We start from the raw sequence: 27,287 nt of genomic DNA on the forward strand, positions 1-27,287 counted from the left end.
TTGAGCAGAACTTGGTTGTCTTAGAGCAAGTGTTTGGTAATATGCTAATTCAGTATTCCTTATAAAAGTTTGATAGCTATGGCTACAGAAAGGTTAGGTACAATTACTATATTACTATGTTGTATTCCGTATATTAAGATTAAGGAATTTTTGAATTTTTTTGTTGCCAATCAGAGCACTCAGGAGTGCTGGGGTAATTTTTGAATGGTCTCATAAGAGTAACTGAGATTATTCAGAGGACTGTTTTCAAAGTAAAGCCAAAATGACCTCACATTATTCATACACTAGAAACTATACACTTGTCTTCATATTTTTATTTACTTAAGCATATCACTTTCCTGCATTGCATAGGATAAATTTATGATTTTTTCCCCTAGAACTTTCAGATATTAACTGAATATTATATGTACAAAGGACTACCTCTTTCTGACTTTGTCATCATCCTTGAGAAACTGTTGAAACCTTAGAAATGGTAAGTTTTGCACATTTTTCTGTTTAGAAATTGCAGTGCACAAAGTTGTTTAATACATTTATCTGTAACTCAAGAGTAATCAAACGATTATTTTTAAGTTGCAGCTGATTGTGACATATTTTCTAGTTTAATACAGCTATTGCCACATGCAAATATTTGAATTTCCAGTCTTACCTAATAGAGCCTTATGTCTTTGTAATTTAAGTGCATGATTGAATGCTCTGAAATTATTGTTTCCACATAATTATTGTTTTTTGAAATCAGAAGGAATCAAAATTGATACCGGTTTGAGTGGATTCTACCCTATGCTTGAACCAAAGAGCTCATTAGTTATATGGATCACAAAGATCAGCAAAGAGGTGGTTTTCTTCTCAATAGTTCTAAATGTCTCTTGCCTTTACTTTTATTTGGCTCCATTTAAAGTTTATTTTTTAAGCTAATATTAAAGCATTATTCTGTATTCACCACTTAGTAAACGTTGATAAGCATTTCTAAGGGGGAAAATTGCAGTAGTACTTACATCTTTATCTCAGTTTTTCGAACTCTTATGCCCATACTTCATTTTAAGTATAAATTCAGTTTCTTGCACAAAAAAACCCCAAGAGGTATGTGAATGGAAATTTGCAGGGTGAATTTTCTTGGCCTGATAGTGATAATTATCATTAGTCTCCTATTTGACTCAGAATACAGATTTAAGTTCGTAAGGATATAATTGTTTCCAAAAACTTTTAAACTTTCTATTTTATTCACCATATGCTATTTTATCTTAAACTCACTGTAATAGTTAATCTTAAGATTTACTCTTAATATCGATGGTTTGGTCTTTTTTTAATTATGTATCTATTGAAAGGATTCCCTGTTACCAAATACCACCTCTAATGTGAATTTTTAAAGAAAGCTTACAACAGAACTGATATTCAGAAAAGAGCTGAAAGAATCATGAAGCATATTATCTTCAGTAATGTGAAAATAAAATAAAATAACCTGCTGTGAGCTTGAATTGACAGAAATGTCTCTGTGCCTTGCTGAAACGGAAGATGTTACAGAATTCTCTGTCACTTATTTTATTCTGCATACTTCAATAATCTTGCTGTAATGTTAGAATGGTGAAAATAATAGAAAAATAATAGGAGTGGTAAGATATTTCTTCAAAAGTGCTGTAAGCACTGTGCACTCAGGAAAATAGTCTCTAGGAAGAATTATTTGTTAAAAATAAACCAGAGAGTACCCTCGTTCTTTTGTCCCATTCCCTTGTCATTGCTGTCCACCACTCCAAGCTCATGCCTGCACAAAGAAAACATCTCAAGGGCTGAAGTAGCTTTTAATCCTATGCCAAAATCTGGTTTGAGATACAGTAAATTTGCTGTATGTTGTTTTGGGCATCTTCTTAAGTGAAAATCAGTCATTATTAAGAGGTCAGCAGTTTTGTGTTCAGATTCTATAGACCTTAACTGACTGCTTTTCTGTGTGTAATCTGTTGACAGTAAAAACTGGCTGGACACTCGAATTTTGGGGGAAAGGTGGAGGGTTTTTGTTGCTTGACCATACTATTAGTAGTAAGGGAAATAAGAATCCAGGGTTCCTTGGAAACCTGCCTGCTCCATGTGACAGCATCACTTCCAGCCTAACACTGCTAACATGATTAATAGAGAATTACTGGCCATTAAAAGTGGTCTAGATCAATTGTGAGATTCCTGGAGAGTGAGCGCTCAGGTACCAATTAAGTGAAACCATCAAGTTAGTTCTTTGAGATAATTTCTGGTTACTATAAGTTTATTGGAAAAAAAAAAAAAGGTTTAAACCACTCCTCCATTGCTATTTTCCTGTTGTAATACATGCTGTTTAATAGGGAAGCATTTTCACACCAGGTGCAGACTGACTTCGGAGCTTTACAAACACTACAGCAAAGTTCACAGCTGACAAAAGAGCCATTCAGCACAAAAATTAACATTATTAAATGAGCTGATGCCTTGAATTCTGCCCCTTCTGGTGCCGACAACTGTGTCCACATCTTATTTTCCTTTGTAGTGAATACTAAGCAGCAATATTTTTTACATTTTCAGTGGAAAGGCAAAGGGTTCTGTAGTGTGAGCACTGTTGCATAAGCTGTGTATTGTAAGGCATTTTGGCAGCAGTGCAAAGTTTCTCACTCTGTGCTATATCTGTTCTGTGTGTACAGAGAAACTCAGTCCCTAGGGCTATCAGTCTGGCATCTTTCATCAAGTTTGCTGCAAATATTTTTTGTGTGCAAGCAAAAAATGTATTATTAAACTTTTGTGGACAGGAGTAAAAATATTTGAATAGATGCATCTTCAGTTTACTTCTCTCAATTTCTCCTCTGCTGACTCAAATTCACTCAGCCTGTGTTTGCATGTTTTTTTTCTTGTCATAAGTCTTTCTTTTTTATGCTTTGGCAATGTTATCTTGCTCAAGAGCTTATCACACTAAGGATTTTTTTCCCTCTTTTTTACTTATTTATCTACTTACTGTATAACTGTGATGTCTTGGAAAATGCGTTGCTAACATATAAGGAAAGTATAGAGGAGAAGTGATGTCAGTGTCAAATATTTCCGTGGAGAAATTTTGTTGTGTTACACACTTGCTTTTAGGAACAGAGTTGCTCACGTGCCTGAAGTCTCTTCTACTATTGTTCCAGTACACTGCTCCATCTGTCTAAACTGAATTGCTAATGTGTGGCTTTATAATGTATGCTTTAACACTCTTATTCTCAGTCCCTAGGATTCGTTTAATTTTCTTTTATTATTTTGTTTGGGAAAATAATATTACAAAGCAGGGCGAATTGAGATTAATTCAAAATAACCTTGGGATTAAGGAAAAAACCCACAACAACCAAACAAAAAAAACCCCAAAACAAACTAATCCTGATTTTTGTTTTATCCTTGTAATATTAACATGATAGGGATATTTTTAGGTTAACGTTAGGAATATGACATTGAAATAACATGGAACTGTGTAGTGTATGTTTTGGAGTTTCTTTCCTAATTGTTAAAACTTTTAATTTTGTGTGCTTTTAGGCTCAAAGCGAGGGCATGACGATCCTGCCACTTTAGACCAACATTTTGGCTGGATGTGGACCACTGTTCTGGTGTTCATTCTGTTGTTACAGTGTTACAGTTGACTAATGGCAAAACAAACAAACTGGGATGCATCTGTCCTGAAACTTGCAATTTTGTAAGCTGTTCAGTAATACTTTGGCTCTTCTTTTATTGTATTTATAAAATAAAGTGCCACTCACAATGCCGGGTATATAAATATGATCCCAGGGAAAAATTATGAAAGGTGGTATATATAAAATTACCCTTTACCCCATGTTGCTTTGGTTGCAGCTTATTTTTCTTATCTGTTTTTTTCACAGAAGACTGTTAAAGTCTAATATTTTAGCACTGAAACATAACATAATTAGTACAAGGAGAAATGGTAATCATTCAGTGTTTCTATAGGCTGTAAGTCTCCTGTCTTTTCATCTTGGTTTGGGTTTCAAGTGAAATTACTTTTTACCCTCTTACAGTACTGATGCCAGGGTTTATTAATGTTTGTGATATCTGGGACTTTCTGATGGAAAGGTGCTTTTTCAAATGGACTGCAACTTAAAACATCCTTGGTAAAAAGAGTTTTCTGAAAAACTGATCTAAACCAAATTAGATCTCTGTTTACAGGCTCAAGTATTACAAAAATATGTTCAAATCCTAGTGGAAAAACTCACAACTATGTGCTTCAGAAACTCTATCTATTATCAAATGTATGTGTAAATTATTAGAGACAGGTCATCCAGACAGCATCTATTTACACAATTAGAGCTGAAATTAATTACCTTAATAACTTACTGTTGGAAAGGGGAGAGTTGAAACAGCACTCGAGGCTAATGGGTCTAAGTGGTCACAGCTTCATTAACTTCAATGAAGTTACACCAGCGATTAATTTTTGAGGGATCATGATTTGTTTAGCATAGACATTTTCTTGTTTTGCATAATTGAGTTCTCACTCATTATGTCCCTGTGAAATAAAGCAGTATTTTGTAGTTAAGAAATGAATTAAAGTGATGAGAGCCTGAGGAGAAGGATTTGGGGTGGTGGTGGTGGGCCAGAAGCTCAACATGAGCCATCATTGTGAGCTTGCAGCCCAGAAAGCCAACCAGGTGCTGGGCTGCATCAAAAGCAGCTCAGACATCTGGTCAAGGGAGGTGATTCTCTGCCTTTACTCTGCTCTTGTGAGACCCTGCCTGGAGTCCTGTGTTCAATTCTGGAGTCCCCAGCATAATAAGGATATAGAGGTGCTGGAATATGTTCAGAGGAGAGTGACTGAAATGATCAGAGGGATGGAGCACCCTCCCCTGTGAAGACAGACTAAGGAAGTTGGGGTTGCTCAGCCTGAAGAAAAAGGGGGCTCTGAGGTGACGTTATAGAAACCTTCCAATATCTGAAGGGGGCCTACAAGAAAGGTGGGGTAGGGCTTTTTACATGGGTGTGTAGTGAGAGGAGAAGGGGAAATGGTTTCAAACTTGAAGAGGAGAGATTTAGGTCAGACATTAGGAAGAAATTATTTGCTTTGAGGGTGGTGAGACACTGGAACAGGTTGCCCAAGGAAGCTGTGGCTGCCTCCTCCCTGGAAGTGTTCAAGGCCAGGATGGATGGGGCCTTGAGCAACCCGGTCTAGTGGGAGGTGTCCCTGCCCATGCTGGGGGTTTGGAACTGGAGAATCTTCAAGGTCCCTTCCAATCCTGGCCATTCTGGGATTCTATAATTCTATGATGATGTAACAGTTTGACTGACCTCATGAAGGAGCTTCAGATCAAAGAGAGTATTTGATCTCAGTCATTTGTATCTGACACCCACTAATGTAGAAACTAGAAAATCAACTGATGCAAGATTTTGGAAGAGCTGCTGGATATTGTCTTCATCTGATGATAATTACTGAAGCTCTAACAATTAGCTCTGTCCTTAATTAACCTTCCAGTTGGACCTGCAGGCTTGAAACAGAGGAACCACAAGTATTTAATACTTGCAGACAAGAGTTGTTTCATAAATTTTAAGGACAAATTTCCATTCTACTTGTAGTTGCATCTGGCTTTGGTATAATTTAAGACTTCACTGAATGTTTGACCATGCTAAATGCATATTGTATTGATGAGCACTATGAAACTTACTCATTACTCAGTTTAAATTATGGAATTCAGTCTCACTATGACATTCAACATCAGAAAGTCTGGGTAAGTGAGAAGTTTTTCATTTTTCTTATACTTTGTAAACAAACCTGCACGTGTTCTGAAGTGTAACAACAATCTGGGAATAGTCCCATTAGAAGGAAATCACAGAAATCAAAAAAGGCACATTGCTTTTCATAAGACTTAGAAGGAGATTTGTGCATCCCAGGGTAGGACAAGTCACTCAGATTATTCCTGACCAACATTTGTCTAGAGTGTTTAGTGCTGCAGTAGTGGCAGTTCTCCATCCTCCTAGAACAGCCTATTTTACTACCTTTCTGCCCCTACCTGAGATATTTCTGGTGTTTTGCTGCAGGCAAGAACAAAAAATAAACACATCAAATTTTGATGTCCCCTTTTATTCTCGTACCATTCAGTGAAATTTGTCCCAGTGAAGCTGGAAGCCCACAGCTTCGATTCAGAAACTTGGGAAACTGATCACTGTGTATTTTGAGTGCTGAAAAATAGTTTGTTTGTGTGAAATTGTTGTCAGAATTCTGTCATATGTTCTAATAAAAGATATTATGTGTTTCCAGAAAAATCTCTTGTGTTTGCCTGCTGACTGAAACACGTTTTTATAGGAATGTTAAATGTGGAAGATTATGGCAGTATATGTTTATCATAGTTTATGAAAGCTATGACTAAGCAGTATTTTCAACTTAAAAGTTGAAAATAGCTCATGGAACTTCCTCTCAAAACCTCACTATTCCTGCTATTTATAGATGTAAAGACCATCATGCCTTTAAATGTCATTGGCACTTGAGAAATGTCACTTTAGTGTCAGATAATGCCAAACCACCTCAGCATTCATCCTCAGAAATTTTTGTAAAATTCAATGAAATTAGATAAACAACTCCTGTGTCTAGATATGCCTTAGAGGACAGCAGACTTAACACATTTGAAAATACAGACTTCCTAAACCATCCATTTGACACAGAAGCAGAAAACATTTATAGAGATATTTTTACCGCTAGTAAATTATTTCAAAGGCAAAAATAGAGGAAACTGAGCAGTCAGGAGGATATTGAGATTCTCTTATAGCAGACTGCCCAGGAATGGGACTGTCTGTAAGGCTGTCTTGTGAAATGATAAACTAATAATGACTCCATGGTATAATAAATCACAACAGCATGATATTTTTTTCTGTGGAGATGTCAGGTTGGATAATGAAAGCATGCATGTAAATATTTTTATTTTCCTTTCTTTAGAAACAGCACCATTACATCCGTAGAGTGTTGCACATAAAATGTGCAAATTTGTTAGATGTTTATAGATCAATGAATTCTCTGCCTTCTCCATCTACTGTCTCTTTCCTTTTGCAGCAAGTTATCTGATAGTCAAGTACATCTCTAGTACTTATTTCTGCTTTTTTTATTTTGGCTGTGGTGAAACAAGAGCACTCTGAAGGAAGATGGTGATAATGCTCCAGTTTTTGTTAGGTGTATCTTGGCTTCCACATCAACAGAAGCAGCAAACTGCAGAGGAATTACCCTTGCACTACCTCAAAAGAACCTCAAAAGAACACAGTGTCTTTTTTGTTTATTAGCTCCTCTAACAGCATAGTAGGCATTGTCCTTTTTCTTGCAAGCTGATGAACAAATAGAGGTGTGTTCTGTGTAGTTTTTAAATAGTGCCTCTAGGGTTTCCTCCATTGCTGCATATTCATTTTGGTAGTAAATGTAAGAATTCAATGAATGTGATCAGTGTTCTTGTATGCAGAAATAGTAAGAATTTGCATTACTTGTTTTGATTTTTGTATGATCATGATAGTTTTCATGTTGGTTTTATATATATTTTAAGATTATCAATATGAAAAGAAATTTAAAGGTGGTCTTGTAATGTACCTTTATACTACCTATCAGAATATTCAGTGGATTTATTCTTTTTTAAGAAATGAATGGGTTAGGTTTAGTCATTCTTTAAATTTCAGAGTATGTTCAGTTTTCCTTTTTTGTTCTAGCAATAGAAGCATGAGCTCTGTTAAGATAACACTTTTCATAGAATCAGTGTGAATCTTTTCTTCTAGGGTTTAAGGTGTTTGTATCACAAAAAAAAAAAAAAAAAAAAAAAAAAAAAAAAAAAAAAAAAAAGAGAGAGAGAGGGAAATTAAACCCCTGCAACAATAAAGTCCTGCAACACCTGTCCTTAAACCTGAGAGGTGCTTAATTTCTTCTTTAAAAGGAAGGAGATTCCACAACAACTCATGACATGCCATTTGGTTGTTTATATGGCAGCCTTTTATAGATTTAATAAATTACCACGTGCAGTGCTGTCCTTTCCTCTCTAAAGCTCATACCTGTGATCTAGGTTCTCTTTACTTATGTGCATCTTGTTTTGTGTATATTGTGCACAAAAAAAAAAAAAAGTGCAGCTCTAACTCTGTCTGTTAGGACATAATGAGTTCTCTTGTGCCTGTAACACTTGCTGTATTATACCTCAGGAGAAAAAGAAAAAAGAAAAAAAAACAAACCCAACACTTGGACTCAGGGTGAGTTTTCTGTTTGGTATCTCTATGAGATGCTTTTCACCAGAGCAGAATGGCTGATTAATCCCTATTTCATACAGATGTGCTTCATTTATCCTAAAAAATAAAGTGTTCTGTTTGTCATAGTGAATTTCATGTGACTCCTTTTGGAGTACTTACTGCTACTACTAATTTTGAATTAAATCCTCAAAAATACTTATTACTGCTTCTAACTGAAGATTTTATATAGCTATTTTGTTTTATCATCCATGTTAATGGAAAAAAATCTGTAGAAACAACCAATCTGAAATGCCCATTTAATTTGAATAGAGTAGTATAGGTTCTATAATGGGGAAACAGACTTTCAAAGAATTCAGACTTAAATCTCCCTAATTAACATAGAATAATTATGTAACATGAGAAAGAGAGAGAGAAAATATTGTCTTGGCAGAGAAGCTATATGAAAGCAGTCAAACAGAATAAATAAACCTATTTGACATAAGCATTTTGAATGCTAAAACCTTTTCCTACTTTTGATAGCAGGTATGGTGTTTTGATCTTGATCTACTCTGAGATCTGGTACTTCTGAGATCAGTAAATGCTACAAGATATATATATATATATATATATATAAATAAAAAGTAATGTGCATAATATATATATATAATATGTGCTGTAAATAGTCATAAACCCCAACAGCTCTCTGGGATAGGGGACCTGTGTTAGTGTGAGCATTTGGAGGTCTTTCTGTTTGTGGGTTTGGTTTTGGTTGTGCCAGGTCAGGAAAGATCCCAGTTTTTCAGAATACAATCCAAACAACTGCTCTTAAGGTTATATTTCCTTAGCAAGGGTAGATGGAAGAAAGGCTCTGTATAGAGACAAAAATGAGAAGCTAAAAAAAGTTGTTGAAATTATGAAGTTATAAGAAGTACATGGAAAAGAACACTTTAAAATTCAAATTGATCTAAAACAGAAGTGAGTATCATAATATCTCTATAATGTAAATGCTCTTCACTCTATAGCAAGCAAGCATACAACTAATTTCTTCATTACAGACTTTGTCTTTTAGCCACTTGGGAAGTATTTTCTGTCGTATTTTTGAGTTGTAATAATCACCATGATTAAACATGCCTGAAGCATGAATCTGTGTGGCAGCTGGAACCGAAGGGTTTTTCATTCATTGGCACCTTTTAACAGAAGTCTGCATAGTTCTACTCAGTGTTAGCTTGTATGTCAGGGTTGAGCAGCCAGTGAAGAGAGTAAAGATGTGCCTAGGAAGAAACAAACATTTGTTCCTTAGCATGTTTGTGTGTGTGCAGTTTATTTGAGTGGCAAAACAATAATAATTTTAATTCAATTTCTGTTTATAAATAAGTGTTTCTACTTGTGTTTTCAGAGAGAGCTAAAATTAATCCTCAAAAGATTTAGCTTTGCTTTGGTACCTGGCTGTTGTCTTGGTCAAGTCAAGAGCAGTAGCAGATAGCAGCATCAAAAACCAGGAAAGAAAAAAAAGTTTCAGCTATGAGGGAAAAAACATCCTTTTCAAAGATGAAGAGCAAGACTGTTTGAACTTCTTTGAGCTCATTCTTTCTGAGTTTTCATTCTCTAAGGAGTCATAACAGTTGAAAAAGGAATAGATTTTCCCTGCTACTTCTGTTTGGAGAGAGACTGAGTTTCAAACAATAAACCAAGAAATGTTGATCAGTAATAGCTGCAGAAGCTCTCCAGCCTCTCAGCTAGAAAGGGATTATCATGTTAGCCACATGTTAAAAGGAAATGAGTTATTATTTTCTATTAAAATGTTAGCTTCCTCTATAGAAAATGTCACTTGTCAAAAGCATCATTTCCTCTAATAATCTACTAGGAAACACCTTGTTTGAATGCATTCACATTTCTGTTTCTCTGTGACAGCTGTTGAAAAGATAAACTGTTGTCCACTGACAGAAGCAAGAGAGTGGTGGTAGGACATCCTGATTTTTAATTATTGCTGTTAGAACTAATTCCTCATTGGCTTGGAGCAATTTATTTCAACATCTTTTGTTTGATGTATCATTTAGTCTATGATCTGGAGAGGGCAGCAGTAGTGGTTATTTCTTACGCAAGGAAGAGTTAGGGAGTGAACCTTTCAAGTATAGCACGGTGTCTGGGGTTTTTTTAATGCTTTAGGGCAGTTATATCAATAAATCAGCATAATTTATACTGTGGGTGTCTAAAGAGTATCTTCTAGTTCCAATTCTTGCTTCTCTGCCTAAAGTTCTGTCCTTTTAACCTTTCATTTTGTGGTTATGCTCTTCTAGAGAAAAGGGCTTGATTAAGGAGTATCCCTCTAGTGAACAGATCTATTTTCCAGATATGTATCTCCTATTGAGTTCCTTTCTTTGTCTTGCTGATACTTAGTGAAAGCCAGTTCTCTTCTTTGGTTGCCACAGGAAAATATGACTTGCACCTCTACTGCACATCGTTCTTCTAGAACAGAATAGCAGAATAGAACATTTCAGTTGGAAGGGACCTACAGTGATCATCTAGTCCAACTGCCTGACTAATTCAGGGCTGACCTAAAATTGTAGCATGTTATTAAAGGCATTATCCAAATGGCTTTTAAATACTGGGAGATTTGTGGCATTGACCACCTCTCCAGGAAGCTGCTTCTAGTGTTTGACCAGCCTCTTGGCAAAGAAATACTTCCTAATGTCCAGTCTAAAACTCCACCTGTACAATTTATGTGTTATAGGATAGGTAGGATATTTTGTTAGACTGGTATGGCTGGGGATGGATAACAAGTTCTTCAGGTTGGAAGCAGAGATGGAGCTGTCCTAGTTGGTGCTTTTGTGTTGCCCAGCTGGGTGCTGGCTTGTCACCCCTTGCATGCTTCCATGGGACTCCTCACTATATCTCTAGCCTGTGCTTTGTATTCCTGTATGAGGAAAAACCTACTTACTCTCTAAGGTTTCCATTTTTCTGCAATTTGAGCATTTCTTAGCAAGTAAAATGAAATTGTCTTGCATATTATTAAGTGTGCATTTCAGTTGTGTATTTCAGGATGTAAGACTGAAGAAAGGCTGGTGAAGGCAGTTTTCCTAATGCCTTGTGATTTGAAGGAAGGGATAGGAAACTGTTACAGGAGGCTTATCTAAGCTCTTCTATAATACCACACTGCCTGCTGAAATTTGGCTTCACTGTTTAAAATATGACCTAAATCTAATGGAACTGTATTTCAGCTACATAGTTGCGAAATTAAACCAGCAGTATTACCATGCTTTTAAAAACTAAAGATAGGAACTGATACAGTAACAGCTCTGCTTAAGTACAGTGTAACTGCTGCTTAGAGTTACCCTTTTTTTCCTGTGAATATGCATCTAATTGCAGCATTGATTAGACTTGCATGTTCACTAAAAGGGAAAATTGACCCCTGCTGAGAGTAGGTGGGGGATTAGGGTTTTTTATTAACAAACCATCTGCTTCTATATATCCTGAAGACATGTTGAATGTTTTCTTGAAAATAAAGTGGCACTTTCAGTCAATAAACAGGTTCTACTTCCATCTAAGTTTTGTAACGGGGTTAATCTATCTCCTATTCAATATGATAGTGTCACTGAAGGAATTAAAAGTTGTTCTGCTTTTATTACTTCCTGGTTTATTTTTATTTCAAGCAAACTATGATCTTACGTAACAAGAATGACTTTGTTTTAGCCATAGATTTAAAGGGGGAGGGAGGGCTCAGGGTGGTTTCTGTTTATTGTTTTGTTTTTCTCATTACCTCAGTTGTAACACTGAACATTGATGTAAAGGTCAGCTGTGCTATTGGTCAGGTAACTGGAACCAGTTATAATTGGATAAAAATAAACGTTTAGAGAGAGTTTTTTGGATGTAGATGTACTTTGCCTAAGGACTTACAATGGGGCAGTGAGTTACTGTTTGAAAGAATTTCCCCATATTTTAAAATGTTATCACTTGGCTGATGTTATTATTTATTGGCTGGCATTAAGTACAAGGTTATTTATCTATTGTAATATACAGATTGTAAATACTTCTTGTTTTATATTTTAGGTTTAAAAATATTTGGAGAGAAATTAAGAGGTTCAACAAGTAACGCTCTAATGGATGACAGAGAATTTCCACCAAATGATCTACAAATAGACTCAAAGGACAGTCTTTCTGCTGAGTATAGGGTGGAAAGTTTGGCATCCCATTTGGTTTCCTCAGCTGATGAAAATGAAAATCAACTTGACATTGATGGGAATGAGGTTCTGACTACTGGTAGCATTGCTATGGGACGACAGGATAAAGGTGAGCAGGACAGCATCAATAATAATGAGAATATGGACAGTGGAGGCTGCACCCCAAGCTGTAAGGAAAGTGAGACTGAGAGATCTGTAAATGTCCATATGGAGCCCCAGCTGGAGGAAAAGCCTATTACAGAAAAACAGCCAGGTGGAAAAAGAAGTCCACGAAGCAAAAGAAGCTCCAGTAAAAAACCTAAAGGTACTTTATAAAAGCATGGTTTTGTTCTGTTTAGTTAAAATAACAACACACTAGCTCTAACTTGTGAACTAATAAGGAAGATATACTTTAGTTGTGATGCTAATTATTTTTAAAATTTCACTATACAGTTGGGTTTTTTTCAGAACTGTTGAAAGTCCTAAATCAAATGCAACTCTAAATGTTTTCACCTTCTGTATTTAAATTTTGGCTATTTTGGCTGTGTAGCAAATGGAACATACCAAGGAAGCATGAGTAGAAGGAGTTTCAGTATGGAAATTGGGCTGACTTTCAAATCATAATAGCCAGAAAATCAGGCAATATGATTTTGTTCAACACCCTGCTCAAGTGCAATATTTTGTTGTCTTGATCCAATGTCAAGATTTTAAATCTTTGTATGAATACCAAATAGCTTGATCTTTGTCTGCGGTTGTTAAAATTTACTTATATTTTTCAGTGTCCTAGGATGTCTATTTTGGGTAATGAGCTGTTCAGAAGTGTGTTTCTACCAATTTTTGCTGTTACTCTTCCTTTATATCTTTTGGATATGAATTAGATAGGGAAAATATAAAGGCTTTTTATATGATCTTATTTGAAATGCTTCTTCCCTTTTTGAATGAGTAGGCTTCTCTTCATCAACACAATGTGTGCTATGTTTGGGTTTTGACATAAATCATAATGCTTATGTGTCATAGTTCTGCAAATACATTAATTAAAATCAGTGTGTTTCATGGTATCTTTGGACTTGGAAAAACTGAATCATGCCTGCTGGTTTTTTGTTGTTTTTTTTTTTTTCCCTGATATTTTTTTCATCTGAAGATTGAGAAGGCAGGGAATTTGGCTACCTAAAATAGATAATTTTAAAATGCAGTTTTCCTGATAAATTGCAAGTCTTCTATGGTCTAATCTGACAATTGATGATGATGATCTCAAAGGATTATAAAAGGATTATAAAATAGGTAAGGTAAGGAAAGGAAAAGAGGGAAGCTTTGTATTCCATATCTTGAATGGGCAAGCAAAATCTAGAAGAGAAAAATGGTATTTTCTAGTAAAGAGAGATCCTGAAATCAGTCATCATAGGGAGAATGAATTATCATTAAATGATGCAGAAGATCATGAAGTATTTCAACTGTAGATGTAATGTTTAAAAATACAATGAAATGTGTATTCTGCTAATCTCTTGTTTTAATTAATTGAGAACGAGCCACCTGCATGATGGAAATAACAAAAACCAAGTTGTTGAAATGTGATCTAGATGGATAAACAGAGTTATCTGAAGCCCGATGAGAGGAAGAGGAGGAGTAATTCACCAAACTCTGAAAGTTAAACTTCTCCTCTCTATATATCTCCTATTGATTATGGGTTAATTTACATTTATTGTTCTAGGTATTCTCACATGATGTATCTCCTGTTTTCATACAATGTAGTGACTGTGTCACAATTTTTGATGTTGCAAATGTCTTTATTTTAGTGAGAACCTCCTATTTAATTTTTAACAACAGCTATTTTAAAGAATTCCCAAGTATCCCTCTACATAAAGGAAGCAAAGTAGCTTTCTTGTCTTTATGTCAACTCAGAGAATTGTAGAAGAAAATAATCAAGCCAGAGTGGAAAATCTCAAGAGTGGATGACAGCACAGTGCCACAGAAGCCAAGTTGGAATCACAAACCAATACTTGCATTGCATGTACAACTGTGGTTTTATTTCTTTTTTTGTTTTTAACTATTGAGAAATTATGGGTGAGAATATAAGGAGCAGGGAAAGAGGTAGTGATTTGTTCATGTGCTCTCCTTGCTATGATCAGTTATGCAGTCAGGACTTCCCCAAGTGGGGACTGATAGACTGTAGTAGTTTACAGTGAATTTGTCACCTGACTTGCACTTGTTTTTTGATTCCATTTTGGTGTCCTGGAATAAGTAATTCCAAAATTTCAGCTATGCATTGTTTGAAGCAGCAACTCCTTTTAGCTGCCTGGATGCTGCAGCTTGCAGATCCCAAATTTCTGTCACAGTGTTTCCATCTACTAACAGTAGTTTTGAATAGACTATGATTATATCTGTTGAAGAAGGACACTGGTGATTTAAAAAATTGATGTAAATTTTAATTGATAAAACTTGGTTTTTGTTCATAGTTGGATTCACTCTAATGAATCGTACTAACTTGAGTGCTGTAGAGAGAGTGATTCATGAAGTGTCATCTGCTTCAGTGTTTTTTTTTTGTAAACGTGGACTTCAAATTATCCCTGTTCTCTGCAAATAGTCCTATCTTTTTCCAAAATATCAGTTCTGGCATAACTAGTGACTTAATATTGTAAAATCATGGTGGGTAACTCCTTAATGTAGTATAACATGGTAACTTGCACTTAATCATTTTTCCCCAAGTAAAATTCCACAACTTACACTTTTCCTGTATTCAAATTGTTTCTTGAATCAGCTTGAGAGTGGAGGAAGAAAGTGTTGCAGTGAATTAAACATATGGACATGGTTTAGTGGTGAGCTTCCAGTGTTGGTTAAAGGTTGGACAAGGATGATCTTGAAGGTATCTTCCAACCACAGTCATTCTGGGAGTCTGTGAATATAAACCAGTTAAATTATATGAAAATTCAAACAATGTTATTTCACTTAGGGTTCTGTGACACACTAGACAAGACTTTGAACTTGTTCAGTTAAAATTACATCTTTACCACCAACACTCCTGCCTTAAAATGTCTTCTCTTAGAAATGAATTTTTTTAAAAAATACTTGCTGGTCTTTTTTTTCAATATTTCTTGAATAAATCAGTCTGAACCAGACTTCTGATACTGAGTACTGAAAAATGTTTAAAAAAAGAGATTACCATATGTTTTCTGTACTAGAAAGTTCTGTTACTGGTGACTTATGTTAATGCTGCTGGATGAGAAAATGAAAATTCAGTTTAAAAAGAGGACAAAATCTGTAATTTTATTTTGATAGCAAATGCTTCATACTTGTACCTCTGACTCATTCTCAGACAGGTAGCAAGAGCATCTTAATTTCACATACTTGTAGTACTGACAAAGGAAAAAAAGTGAGACATTAAAAAATGCATTTGTCATTTTTATTGTCAAAATTGGATCTTTTTGGAAATGTGAGACTACTTCTCTGAACTCTTAGGGAAATTTGCAGAAAGTTTACTTCTTCCAGTGCCTTTGAAAATGTTGGTGCACCCAATGTTTGCCATACTGGGCAAAGAGGATGTCAGCTGAAACCTCTGAGTCTAGCAGAGCAGAAACTTGAACCTGGCTCTCTGCCACGTTCTTAGTGAGTGCTCTGCCCACTGGAGATTTGATACCTTCTGTATTTTCTGCTTCCATGTTAGTATTGACCAAGATACCAGTCTATGGATTAAGTATTTGTCCTTTACAGAGTGAAAAAACAATTCATGCTTCTTAAAATATCAGAAATATATGTAAAAGACCAGTAAAAAAAAAAAATCCACTTTGAGCAGTAAGGTTACTTGATTCTAGGAAAAAGAAGTGTTGTGTGCCCTTTTCAAGAACATGGAGAAAAAAAAAAAAGAAAAATAACACCTTTATGACAAAATAGCATTGCTAAGTGCCTGAGGAAAAGTTCTTAGTTATAGTGTTACTAAGGCACAAATGCTGTCTTGTGTTTAAGGTAAATAAAAGTAGATTTAATGTGAATGGCTGTATAAGGCCTTGCTTCAGAATCAGGGGAGTTATTTGAGGGCAGATTTTAATTCCAAGTGAGTGACAGCTCAGCTCTCTGTAGGATTAAGGCACCGTTTCTAAACTACGTATTAGCAACACTACTGCAATACAATTAAATTTACAGTTTTTCATTATAGTTGTTCTGGAGCACATTTTAATCAATGTTCATGTTTTGATGTGACAGGTGATTATGAGCTGCTTAATAAAGTATAGTTTAAGTAACTTTTTTTTTTTTTACTTTTTTTTTTACTTTTTTTTTACTTTTACTTTTTTTCTTTGAGAGAAAAGGTTTCTGAGGACACAAGGACCCTCTTTTCTGGTTTCATGATCATCTGCTGAACATAAAGCTATACTTTTTTTAAAGACATCCTTAACTCCATCTCTCCCTGGTTTCTCTCTTGCATTTGGCTATATCTCTTGTTGCTTTTGGTCGAGGACAAGCCCAAATACATTTTGGAAAAGCAAAGACATACTAATATTGAAAAAACAGTATTAAGTTACAGCCATATTTTGTCTGGCAGTAAGCCCCATGAAACAGCCACCCACAGAGATTACTAGTACTCCTGACCAGGATAGTTTTCTTAAGAAAGTGTTTAAAATAACTAAAAATAAAATGGTCAAGCCTTCAGTGGGCAAGCTAATGCCTTTCTTAAAGCCCTGAATCTTAAGTATGAACACAGGGGTCTGTGAAAGATGCTTGAGTGTCCAAGCTGTGGAAGCAAGCAGTCAGTGTGATGATGACTTGAAACAGTGCCTGCACCTGTCCTGCTTTTAAATGATAACATGACTTTCAGAAATGGGTTTAGTGGAGGAGGAATAACATGTTCATCATAACTTAGGTTAATAAAAGTTTATTGTGAATGTTTCACTGGCCAAAATCAATACATTATTTTTTAAAATTATGTGATTAAAAAAAACCCAAAATGTTCAATCCTATGCAAAAGTATCAAATTCAATTTTGTTTTATGTAAAAAAAAAATTAAAAAAAAAAAAAAAAAGTTTATTAATTGGTGGAATAAACTGTAGTTTTCTGGTTACTCCTAGGATTTTGTGTTACAGGAAGCCATCATTTATTGCTTCTGTTCTCTGATCTTTGTAAGAAACTGCCCCAGTTCTCTGTGTGGGTAATTGATTTCTCCCAAAATCACTGCCAGTCCTACACTTACTCCATAATCTTATTTAACATTTCCTGAAAATTGTTGTATTCATGATGAGCAATGCACTGCAAATGCTGCATTTCTGTCAATAAAATGTGGGATTTGCACCCACAAAGTTTTTCCTGTAATATTTTTAGATTGTTACGCTTTACATTAACCTTCATATAGGTTGCTAGTCTTCCACCTACATGTCCTCTTCTTACAGCTAGAGACAAGCAGCAGTGTACTGCCAGGGAAAGTACCATGGAGAAACTAGATTTTTGCCTAGCAAAAAATTCTGGAAGTTTGCACTTCCTTGTGTCTTTGTTACCAGCATAGATCACTACTGCTGGCTTGTTCCTTGGACTCTCAAATAAACTATATAGGTATCTAGGAGGTCTTCCTTTTCACTAAGCAGGACAGTCTGCCTAGACAGCTGTCCCCAACAGCAAAACCCCCACTGTCATAATCTGCTTGTTTCTGACCTTTGAGATCCCGTTGTCACTGTGAGGAGACACTGTTATCATCTGAAGAACAGCTCAAATTGTCCTTCCTTCCTGTACTGGGACACCTCCCTGTACGAGGTCCTTGGCAGGAGTGGAGATAAGCTGAGAACCTCATTCACCCTCTCCTTGCCTACCTTCCTTTTACCCTTTTTTTGTCCTTCTCTGTGTTGCAAACCACCCTGTTTTCTGTCTCTGCTGTATTACAATTCATTCAACATAAAATTTTGTCAACTTGGATCTAAGTATTGATTTGTTTTAGTTAAAGTCAGGTTCCAGTTAGAAGTGTACAAAAATACCTGATGAATGTTACTGTGTGTTTTTCAGGCAGGTGAGCTGATACTATCACAACTAATTTTGGCAAGACCAGTATTTTCATAGAACCATAGAAAGTTAGGGGTTGGAAGGAAGCTCGAAAGATCATCAAGTCCAAACCCCCCTGCCAGAGCAGAATCACCTATAGGTCACACAGGAATGCACCCAAGTGGATTTTGAATGTCTCCAGGGAAGGAGACTCCACAACCTCCCTGGGCAGAGTGTTCCAGTGTTCTGTCACCTTCACAGTGAAAAAATTATTCCTAATAATACAAAACTGCCTGTGCTCCAGTTTACAACCATTGCCCCTTGTCCTATTGTTATTCATCCCTGAGAAAAGCTTTACTCTGCCCTCCTGGCACTCACCCCTTACATATTTATAAACATTGATGAGTTCAGCCCTCATTCTCCAAGCTGAAGAGCCCCAGCTCCCTCAGTCTTTCGTCTTAAGGGAGATGTTCCACTCCATCATCTTTGTCGTTCTGTGCTGGACTCTCTCAAGCAGTTCCTGGTCCTTCTGGAACTGAGGGGCCCAGAACTGGACACAATATTCCAAATGTGGCCTCACCAGAGCAGAGAAGAGGGGGAGGAGAACCTCTCTTGACCTACTAACTACCCCCCCCTTGTAAAGCACCCCAGGATGCCATTGGGCACATTGTTGGCTCCTGGTTCTTTCCATCCACCTGCATCCCCAGGTCCCTTTCCCCTGTGCTGCTCTCCAACAGCTCAGTCCCCAACCTATACTGGTGCCTGGGGTTGTTCTTTCCCAGATGCAAGACTTTACATTTAATACACATAAGTATTTTATTTACTTGCAGAGATGCTTTTTAAGATACTAGGATTTCATTCATAGCTTCTGTATGGAAATTTCCTACAAAAACAACTTGACATGTTTTTTTAATTCTAACCTAGCTACTTGTTCTTTTTAAAGGAGTTCCTACAGTAGGAACCACAGCTGTCAAGGAGGAGAATACTCTTATTACAGATACAGAATCTGAAGGCACCGTTGAAGCAAATGAAAACTTCCACCAAAAAGAACAAAACCAAAAGTTGCAGTCTCTTTTCTCTTTACTTCGTGAAGAGGTTGAACAGATGGATTCAAAGATACTGCCCCTGTGTCTCCATCAGGTACTTTTTATGATTCGGGGATGTTGCACTCAATTTTGATTTTATTTGAGACTTTTATTTATTAGAAAAAAATGCATTAATTCAACATATGCCAATACACTCATTTAGACAGAATATTTTGATGTGTAACAAATGGTCAAGGCAAATAACTCCTCTAATGTGTCTTAATATATGCTTAGTTATAAATTGCCTTGGAAGTGTATTGTGCATTTAGAAGAAACTCTAAAAGATGGGTTTTCATTCCTCAAATGATGAAATTCTAGTTTGTCAGGAAGATTTAGAAAAATCCCTTTTCAACATACTTTAAATATTGTTCATAGGACAGCAGTGTAGCTACGAGATAGCTGATGTCTAAATACCATTTTAAATCTGGAATTATTTTTACTAATGCAGAATGCTCTCTAGCACTAATTTCATGCATGAGTGCTGAGATTCAAGGTTTCTTAGCATGTGCTTTTTTTATAGCAGTTACTAAAAGACCAAGGGAAATACTGTGTGATTTGAAAAGCAATCATTCTTACTAACTGGGCAGTGTTTTTCTTTCTGGTGACTATCAGGCAAGGTGAGGATGTTGATAGGGCTTGACACAATATTAGTTTATATTTCAGTTGTGTCAGACTGTCTAACAGTGGATTAGAAGACTTTTTGTTTGGCTACAGTGTCTAATATAAGCCATATGTAGATACTATATAGTATTGTATATTTGACTTAGTATTTAATTTAGTTGCATTTTCTTTATTGTGGAAAACTGGATGATTATTATTATATTTTAAATTTCAAAACTGTGATGACATTCCTGCATTATTCTTCTCTGATTAAAATAAGTTATTATATTTGAGAAAAATGTTTCTCTTTATTATTTCAAATTATATTTTATATTTTACATCGAATTTTAAATTGTTTTTTACTGTGTTTGAATGAAGGTATTTGATTTAATTTTTAACTTATTTGAAACTTATTATTAGGATTGACCGTTTCTACTTTTAGCTACAGTAGATTTGGTGGTCATCATGAATCAGTACCAAGGTCTGTTTTAAAAAACAGCAGAGTTAGGGAAAAACCTCCAAAACACTTTACAGATATTAAGGAATGTCACTGAATGTGATGGAGGTGAAATCTGTTTGCTGCTTTTTTTAGATGAGAAAGCCAAACCCTAAGGGTAACAACCTTTTGAAAGTCATACTGAAACTGTGACAGAACTGAAAACAGAATCTGCATTGCCAGGTTCAGACATGTCACTAAACACCATCTCTTTTTTCTTTTTTCTCTTTTTTTTTTTTTTTTTTTTTTTTATTAAGAAATACCAAGCATTTTGAACATTGTTTGAACAAAAGCTAGCAGAATTTACAAAGGTCATGACACAGTTTTTAATCTGGAAAAATAATAAAGAACTTTAACGGTAGCATTCAAAAACATTAAGAACTTGAGTTCTTTTATATTTATCTGATGAAAAATATTCATACTTTAAAGATTTTAAATTATATGTATTTGAAATAATTATTAGCTTTCATAAGTATTTATTATAAATAGGATATAGACAGGAATGTTGCTGGTCTGTCTATGCTGTGCCAGGTGTTTTTTTTAGTGTCTTTTATCCCAAGATTGCTCTTTTCTCATTGGTTAGGAAACCTCTTTCTCCATCCTGTCAATTGCACTGTAATGCTTGGGAGAGCTCAGCAATGATCTTAATTTAGTCAGACATAGGGTAACAATGGTCAGTAATGGGGCTCCAACTCTTCATATCAGTAAACATTTTACTTCTGTTCTAGCTCATTTTAAAACTTTTTTATGTGACAGTAATAATAATAATACTGATTTTAATCTGATAATCATATTTTCTGAAATTATTGTTTATTGTGCTAACAAGACAAAACCCAACTAACATTTGGTCAAATTCATTTGTTGGAGTAAACTTACTATTTCTTTTTTTATATATACTCTTTCTACACATCTTTTATAGGATAAGGATACAGCAATTAAGTGTGAACATTTGTACCCAAACTAAATATAAACCTACAAAACAGACATTTAATACCATGATAAAAAGTTCATAATATATTCTTACCGCTCTCATGAAAATTGTAGAATTCTAATTTTCCTTTTTTTGCTTTTGCAGATAGCTGAGACCTATTTTCAAGAGGAGGAATGTATCCTTTTACTTGTAGAAATTGTTATATAACATTAAACTAATCTGGCATGATAAAATATAAAAGGCAAATGCTTTACCATTGACTCACAGGTTTTGGGTCTGGGTTAGAAGAGCAGTAACTTACTTATGAGTGACTATATGATATGTTAACATGTCCTTCTTAATCAGACAGCTATAATATGAGTTAGGAAATAAATCCACTTCCAAAAACTGTACTGATACAATCGTTATAGTTGTGTGCAAACAAGGAAGTAAAAAAATATTTTCAAAGAACTTCAGCTTTTATAGGATAAATTCTGTTCCAAGTAGCAGTAACTGGGAATATGTCCAATCCAAACAGCGTATGTATTCAGTTGTATCAAATAAGTCACTGTTGTAGTGAGAACAAAATCATCACCACAGTTGATTAGAATGTGTACTGCAAGCATCTGGATTAGAATAAAAGTACCAAACAAACTGAGCTAAAGGAGATGAGCAACCTTCAAACACTTTTGGGAAACTGTTGTAGGCAAATATGGGTAATTGCGTCTGGGAGCAGCTGGTTCAATGGTCCAGTTAATTTTGATTCATTCCTAGGTAATTCAAATAAGTTTGGTTAAAAAAAAATTAATAGTTAAGCTGCTGCTAATTACTCTGAAATATTACAGTAATTGTGAGAGAGAATAACCATATTAAACCTTGAAGTGAAACTATATTTTTAGACAAGGTGGACTGAGTTTTCCTCTGCTCTTAAGGGAAAATTATCAGATTATAAAAAGAAGAGGCCAGAGTGGTGAGCCCTTAAGGCATATGTGAATCACTAAGATGCATCATAAACTACAGCATCTGTGCATACAAATTATTTCTTTATTATGTAATTTGTTACAAACCAAGTGCAGCAAATAGGCAATTGTGATGGTTAAATACCTTTCCAGGTTTCTTACGCTTTGTTATCCTTGAAACCTTGCCAAGTTCTATTAGCCTGTAATACAAAAACAGAAATAGCTGTAGCAGTATTATAAAGGCAACATGTAAAATAAAATAACCATTTCTGTCTTATAAGACTGTACTTCTGTCTTGGTCATCCTAGCTGAAAAGCAACCATCAGAAGATCCAAAACGCAGCATAAATTAAAGACATGGAAAAATTCAGTATTAAGTTATGGCTCTGCAGGGGGATATACAGTAAATTTGAAATGCATTCAACAGTAGGATAGAAAGCTTCTCTCTCATAGAAGTTGCTCTAATCTAAGGGCACTGTATTTACAGCTAATCAAAGGAAATATTTTAATGTGATGCACACCTGATGTGTGGAATTGAACACCACTATATAATACATATTTATGAAGGATATCTCCTCTGTACTTGCAACCACCAGTTTCCTGAGGTTAATAAAGAACTTGATCATGTTGCACTGTATCAATTATCCATGACAGGCATTTTAATTCATCCAGTGTAGAACTTCATATTAACAATCATTCAGGGTTTGTTGCTGTCATCCTTTAAGGCTATCTCTGATCTGTAATCCTGTTTCTAATAACAAAATTATTTTAATTCAAGGGATATTCCTTCCATTAATATTATTGTTGTTCATAAGACAGGCTATGTGTATGTTGCATGAGGCTAATGAGAATAACAAGTACTGGTTGAGTGTTTGTAATTGTTAATCCAGTATTTTAATTAGCATGAATAATGGAAAATATCTTTTCTCTATTACTAAGAACCTCATTGACTGTACTACCATCCTCATTGTACTGTAGAATTAAACTTCAAATAGCTGCTTCAACATGGCTTTAAAAAGAACTAGCAACTCGGGCTTGATGGAACTAGAATTATCCTGTCTATTACAGAATATGTAACTATCAGTGTACCTTTGTGAATGTACTGATAAGCCTAAGGGAGGGGAAAGAGTTCTTGTAGAAGAAAAGTAAGCAGAAGCTTCAAAAAGTAGTCAAAAGATGAATCATGAGTCCAACAGTGTTGTATACAATGCTTGAAAAGAGGGAGGGTAATTTTTGAAAGCTTGAGTTGGATAAGTTTTTTTAATACTGTCTCCAGCTGGTCAGTAGAAAGGAGCCATATTTTTAGTTAGTTATGGTTTAGGTCATATAATTTCTTGAGAGGTACCTGCTGATATTTGTACAATTGCTTTGCTTTTCATTTCCAGATATATTTCAACTGTTATATAGTTGTCAACAACATTTTACCTTTTTCTTTTATAGAAAGAGTTTTGTTGGAATTAAGGCATGTGGGAAGAGGTCACTACTGAAAAGATTTTCATTTTTGGAGCTTTTCTCAACTTATTTTACTTCTTACTGTTTTCATGTCTGCTGCATTTTCTGGATGCTAGCCATTATTCATTTTGATTCACTTATTCATTTTGATTCATTTGATTCAAATGTCAGGTACATAATGGTTGCCTTTTCAAATATAGTGCCAAATATTTTTAAAAATGGTATCATGTCAATATATGTTTGCATTTTTCTTTAACCTTCCATTCAGATGAGAAGGCGATGAAGTTCATTCAGCTTGAACGACTTTATCATGAGCAGCTGCTTGCAAATCTTTCTTCTATACAGGAACAGTGGGGTGAGTACAGGCTGGACTAATATGGTAGAATGAAGAATTAATTTGTTTTGTATTTCTAACTAGCAGAGTATATGTCTTGCCAGCTTAAAAATGTTACATGGCAAAAGCAGCATTTACATCAGAATTTCTCTGACCTTATAATGAGAAAAATGTTACTGCTTTAGATTTCTCACACAGTTCATGAAAATGATGCAAATAGTTTGTAATGTTTTATTCTGTTAATTGAGACTTTGATTGCTCCACAGATGCTTTGAGCTTATTTTTGGTTTAGGGCTGGTAAATATATTGTGATGAAAATAAAGTGTGTAGTGAGAAAATACACTGCTTTTTTGCATAGTCTGAAACAACATTCTAGAGCATACGCAAAAGAGTTATCAATATTTCTCCTTAAATTAGTTTGACATATATGTTTTATGCTAAGCAAATACTGATTTTATAATAGTTTGGGTAAAAATAATTTCAATTTAATTTAGAAAGAAAATGGAAAACCGCAGTTCCTAGTTCAGTTACAACACTGAGGAATTCAGCTAAAGAACTGAGTGGTGACGAGTTGGAAAAGCTTGCTAGAGTTTGCTCTTCACATCAGCAGTACGTATAAGAATATATTATTACTTTTCCAGTACTAACATGTTAGCACAGTTGTTACCTCCTTGTTTTAAAATAGTCTCAAAATAAAAGGTGCATCTTCAGTGAATTTGTTATGGAGTGGTGATTGTTTTTGTTATTTTCTTTTGTTTGGTTTGGTTATTTCGTTATCTTCATTAATTTTCAGTGTTTCACTGGGGTTTGAGGAATGTTTAGGACTAGGTCTGAACTGTTTCCACAGATTTTTAGCTTGCCAAAAAAGGAGTTTTGAGTTAGATATTAAGTATTTTCAGTGAAAGTAAAAACTGAGTAGTGTTCATTTAGCAAGAGAGAAACTAGAATTTATGGTGGTGATTGTGTCTATGCCTTTTTTTTAATCAATGTTTTTAAATCAATTGCTCAGCATCTGAGACTCTAGCACTCACATCTCCCTTAGAGTTTTTTATTCCCAAATTCTCTACATTTTAGGATATTCCCCTAATGCTTTATGTCATTCTTGTTCACTTCTGTTGATTCCATATAGGTTGCATAATCATAAAGCAGACATTCTGTAGTTCCCTAATGTGGTAATAATCTAAAAAACTGGAATCTCAGTTTGTGTCTACTTTGTCTGATTCATCAGCCTCCTGAGTCAGTTTGTCACAGTATCACAAGCCTTTGGTCAGTGCATGGGGTGCTCTTCTGGGCAGTAACATGTATGGGATTGCAGTCATCATCTGTTATTTCATGGGTCAATCTCCTAACTACTAAACATTGAGTCTAAGTGGCAGATGGAAAAAGATTACACCAGCTGCCACTGAAAAATGATCAGCCAATGGTAATAAGAAAACTAATCACATTCAATGACTGACCTGTGCTGGGCAGAAGCTCTCAATCAAATGTGGATAGAGAACTTTTTGAAGTACATTTGTGTTGGCTTAGTCAATCCAAATGTAACAAAAGCCAAAATGCTTCTGTTGATCATAGAGTGTATGATTTAGCTTCCACATTTTTACTTCTGGTGACTGTTACAGGAGTTTGAAAACACAAAGCCTTAGTGCCACAACCCAGGCAGGGAATATTTGTAGTCATGAATGCAGGAGCCCCTTGAAGTGTACTCCTGCATGTCCTCAGGAGGAGGCAGCTGTAGCACCCTAGCTGCACCCACAGCTTGCTGCTGCCCAGAGATCATATCTGAGTGCCTGCAGGGTCCCTCAGCCTGTGTTTCCTTGCACATGACCTTGCAAACCCACAGTAAGACTCAAGTCTATTGCAATTTACATGCTGCAAATAGCAGCACCTCTCTCTTGTCACCTCAGTTGTCACCTTGTTGAGAGTAACTCTGCTTTATCCTTTTACCTCTTATATGCTGGCTCACTTTAAAATACAAAATTTCAGTTATTTAACAGCATTCCTAGTTCTGAGAAACCCCATAATTTGACAAAAATTAAGTTTTATGGTTGCCATGATTAGTTCTTTGTATTTAATATTATTACTCTGCCAAACTCTCTAGGCAAAACCTATTTGCTTTTATTATTTTGTATGCTTTTTCCTGAGTTTTAATCTCAATTTATTTTGTAATTAAAACTATAATTTATAATGGATAACATGTAGATGTCAGACAATGTGAGCATTTTGATTTTGTAATTGAAATCAGTCTTTTTCTGATACTCAAGGTTTACAGCTACACATTGGATATGTTTGCTCTTTAAAAATAGTTTTGGGCATCCCTTGAAGTTTAAATGGTAACATTTTAAAGACCGTGTAACTTTTTAAAGTTATTGTTAGAGTATGAACATCAGTACTTTTCCCTCATCTCTCCTACTTTTTTGTTTTTCAATATCTTTAAACAAAATGCTCAACATTTTATCTCCACTGCTGTATGAAAGGCTGCAAGACTGATTGTGCATGACAAAAAACATTGTGCACAAATTTTTTCACAGTTAGCAAAGTCCACACTGACTGTCAGTGGTGCTGACTCACCTGTGAATGCCCGTGGAATCCATGGGAGCTGCTGCATCTTACAGTGCCCAGAAAACGTGTCCCATTGTAAACAGGCTGTGGAGAGAGAAATATGTTTTAGGGTTATTTTGTCCATTTCTCCATCTCTGTTCTAGTTGTCAGTATTTTTAGTACTTGTAATATTGAGTCCTTAAAGGATTTTTAAAGTTGGTAAGGGTTCCTTCTGAGCATAAAGTTTTATGGGAACGTAGATAGCCTGACACGTCGCAGTATATTTTCTTTTGACTACTTTGTCAGTTAGGTGGAGCAGTGTTTGGGCTAATTATCTTCTGATGATATTCACATATGGTACAGATCTGTGCTTGAAAGTGTGCTAGCATACTGACACTCTTCCAGTGTAAGAAAAGTTCTGTGCCAGTATTAGAGCAGAGCAAAGGCTTAGAAGTTTTCCATGACATTTGTTTGGAAGAATGTTGTTACCAAGTTGTTAATTTTTTTTTTTCTTTATTGCTGCAGGCCACAGGCATCTAAAAATAAGGTAAGCAGCTGTTTAATTCTGCTTCGCTGAAGATATTTCATAATATTAAAATGATATGTATTAGCAATAACCTTTCCTGTTTAGTATAACTGTTGAAAGTT

General features: G+C 35.3%; 1 protein-coding gene and 1 long non-coding RNA gene across 4 annotated transcripts in view; one reads left to right on the forward strand and one right to left on the reverse strand.

Annotated features, from left to right (window-relative positions):
* Positions 1–27,287, forward strand: part of CNST (consortin, connexin sorting protein) — a 45,998-nt gene that overhangs the window by 1,571 nt on the left and 17,140 nt on the right. The window contains exons 2-7 of one of the 3 annotated variants that reach the window (XM_071739129.1): positions 378–472; positions 12,205–12,639; positions 19,210–19,406; positions 21,523–21,553; positions 24,036–24,122; positions 24,596–24,710. In XM_071739129.1, coding sequence (XP_071595230.1) covers positions 12,255–12,639; positions 19,210–19,406; positions 21,523–21,553; positions 24,036–24,122; positions 24,596–24,710 — 815 coding nt within the window. In that variant the 5' untranslated portion in view covers positions 378–472; positions 12,205–12,254. Of the gene's footprint in view, positions 1–377; positions 473–11,945; positions 11,967–12,204; positions 12,640–19,209; positions 19,407–21,522; positions 21,554–24,035; positions 24,123–24,595; positions 24,711–27,287 lie in introns of those variants that run through there. The other 2 variants (XM_071739131.1, XM_071739130.1) reach the window with 2 other exon arrangements.
* LOC139794055 (uncharacterized) lies at positions 22,382–26,985 on the reverse strand. The gene is made up of 2 exons (XR_011724932.1): positions 26,670–26,985; positions 22,382–22,516 (listed from the first exon to the last, which is right to left on the reverse strand). It is a non-coding gene; the product is annotated as an uncharacterized lncRNA (long non-coding RNA).

The sequence above is a fragment of the Heliangelus exortis genome, chromosome 3 (genome assembly GCF_036169615.1).
Source record: "Heliangelus exortis chromosome 3, bHelExo1.hap1, whole genome shotgun sequence".
Classification (NCBI taxonomy): domain Eukaryota; kingdom Metazoa; phylum Chordata; class Aves; order Apodiformes; family Trochilidae; genus Heliangelus; species Heliangelus exortis.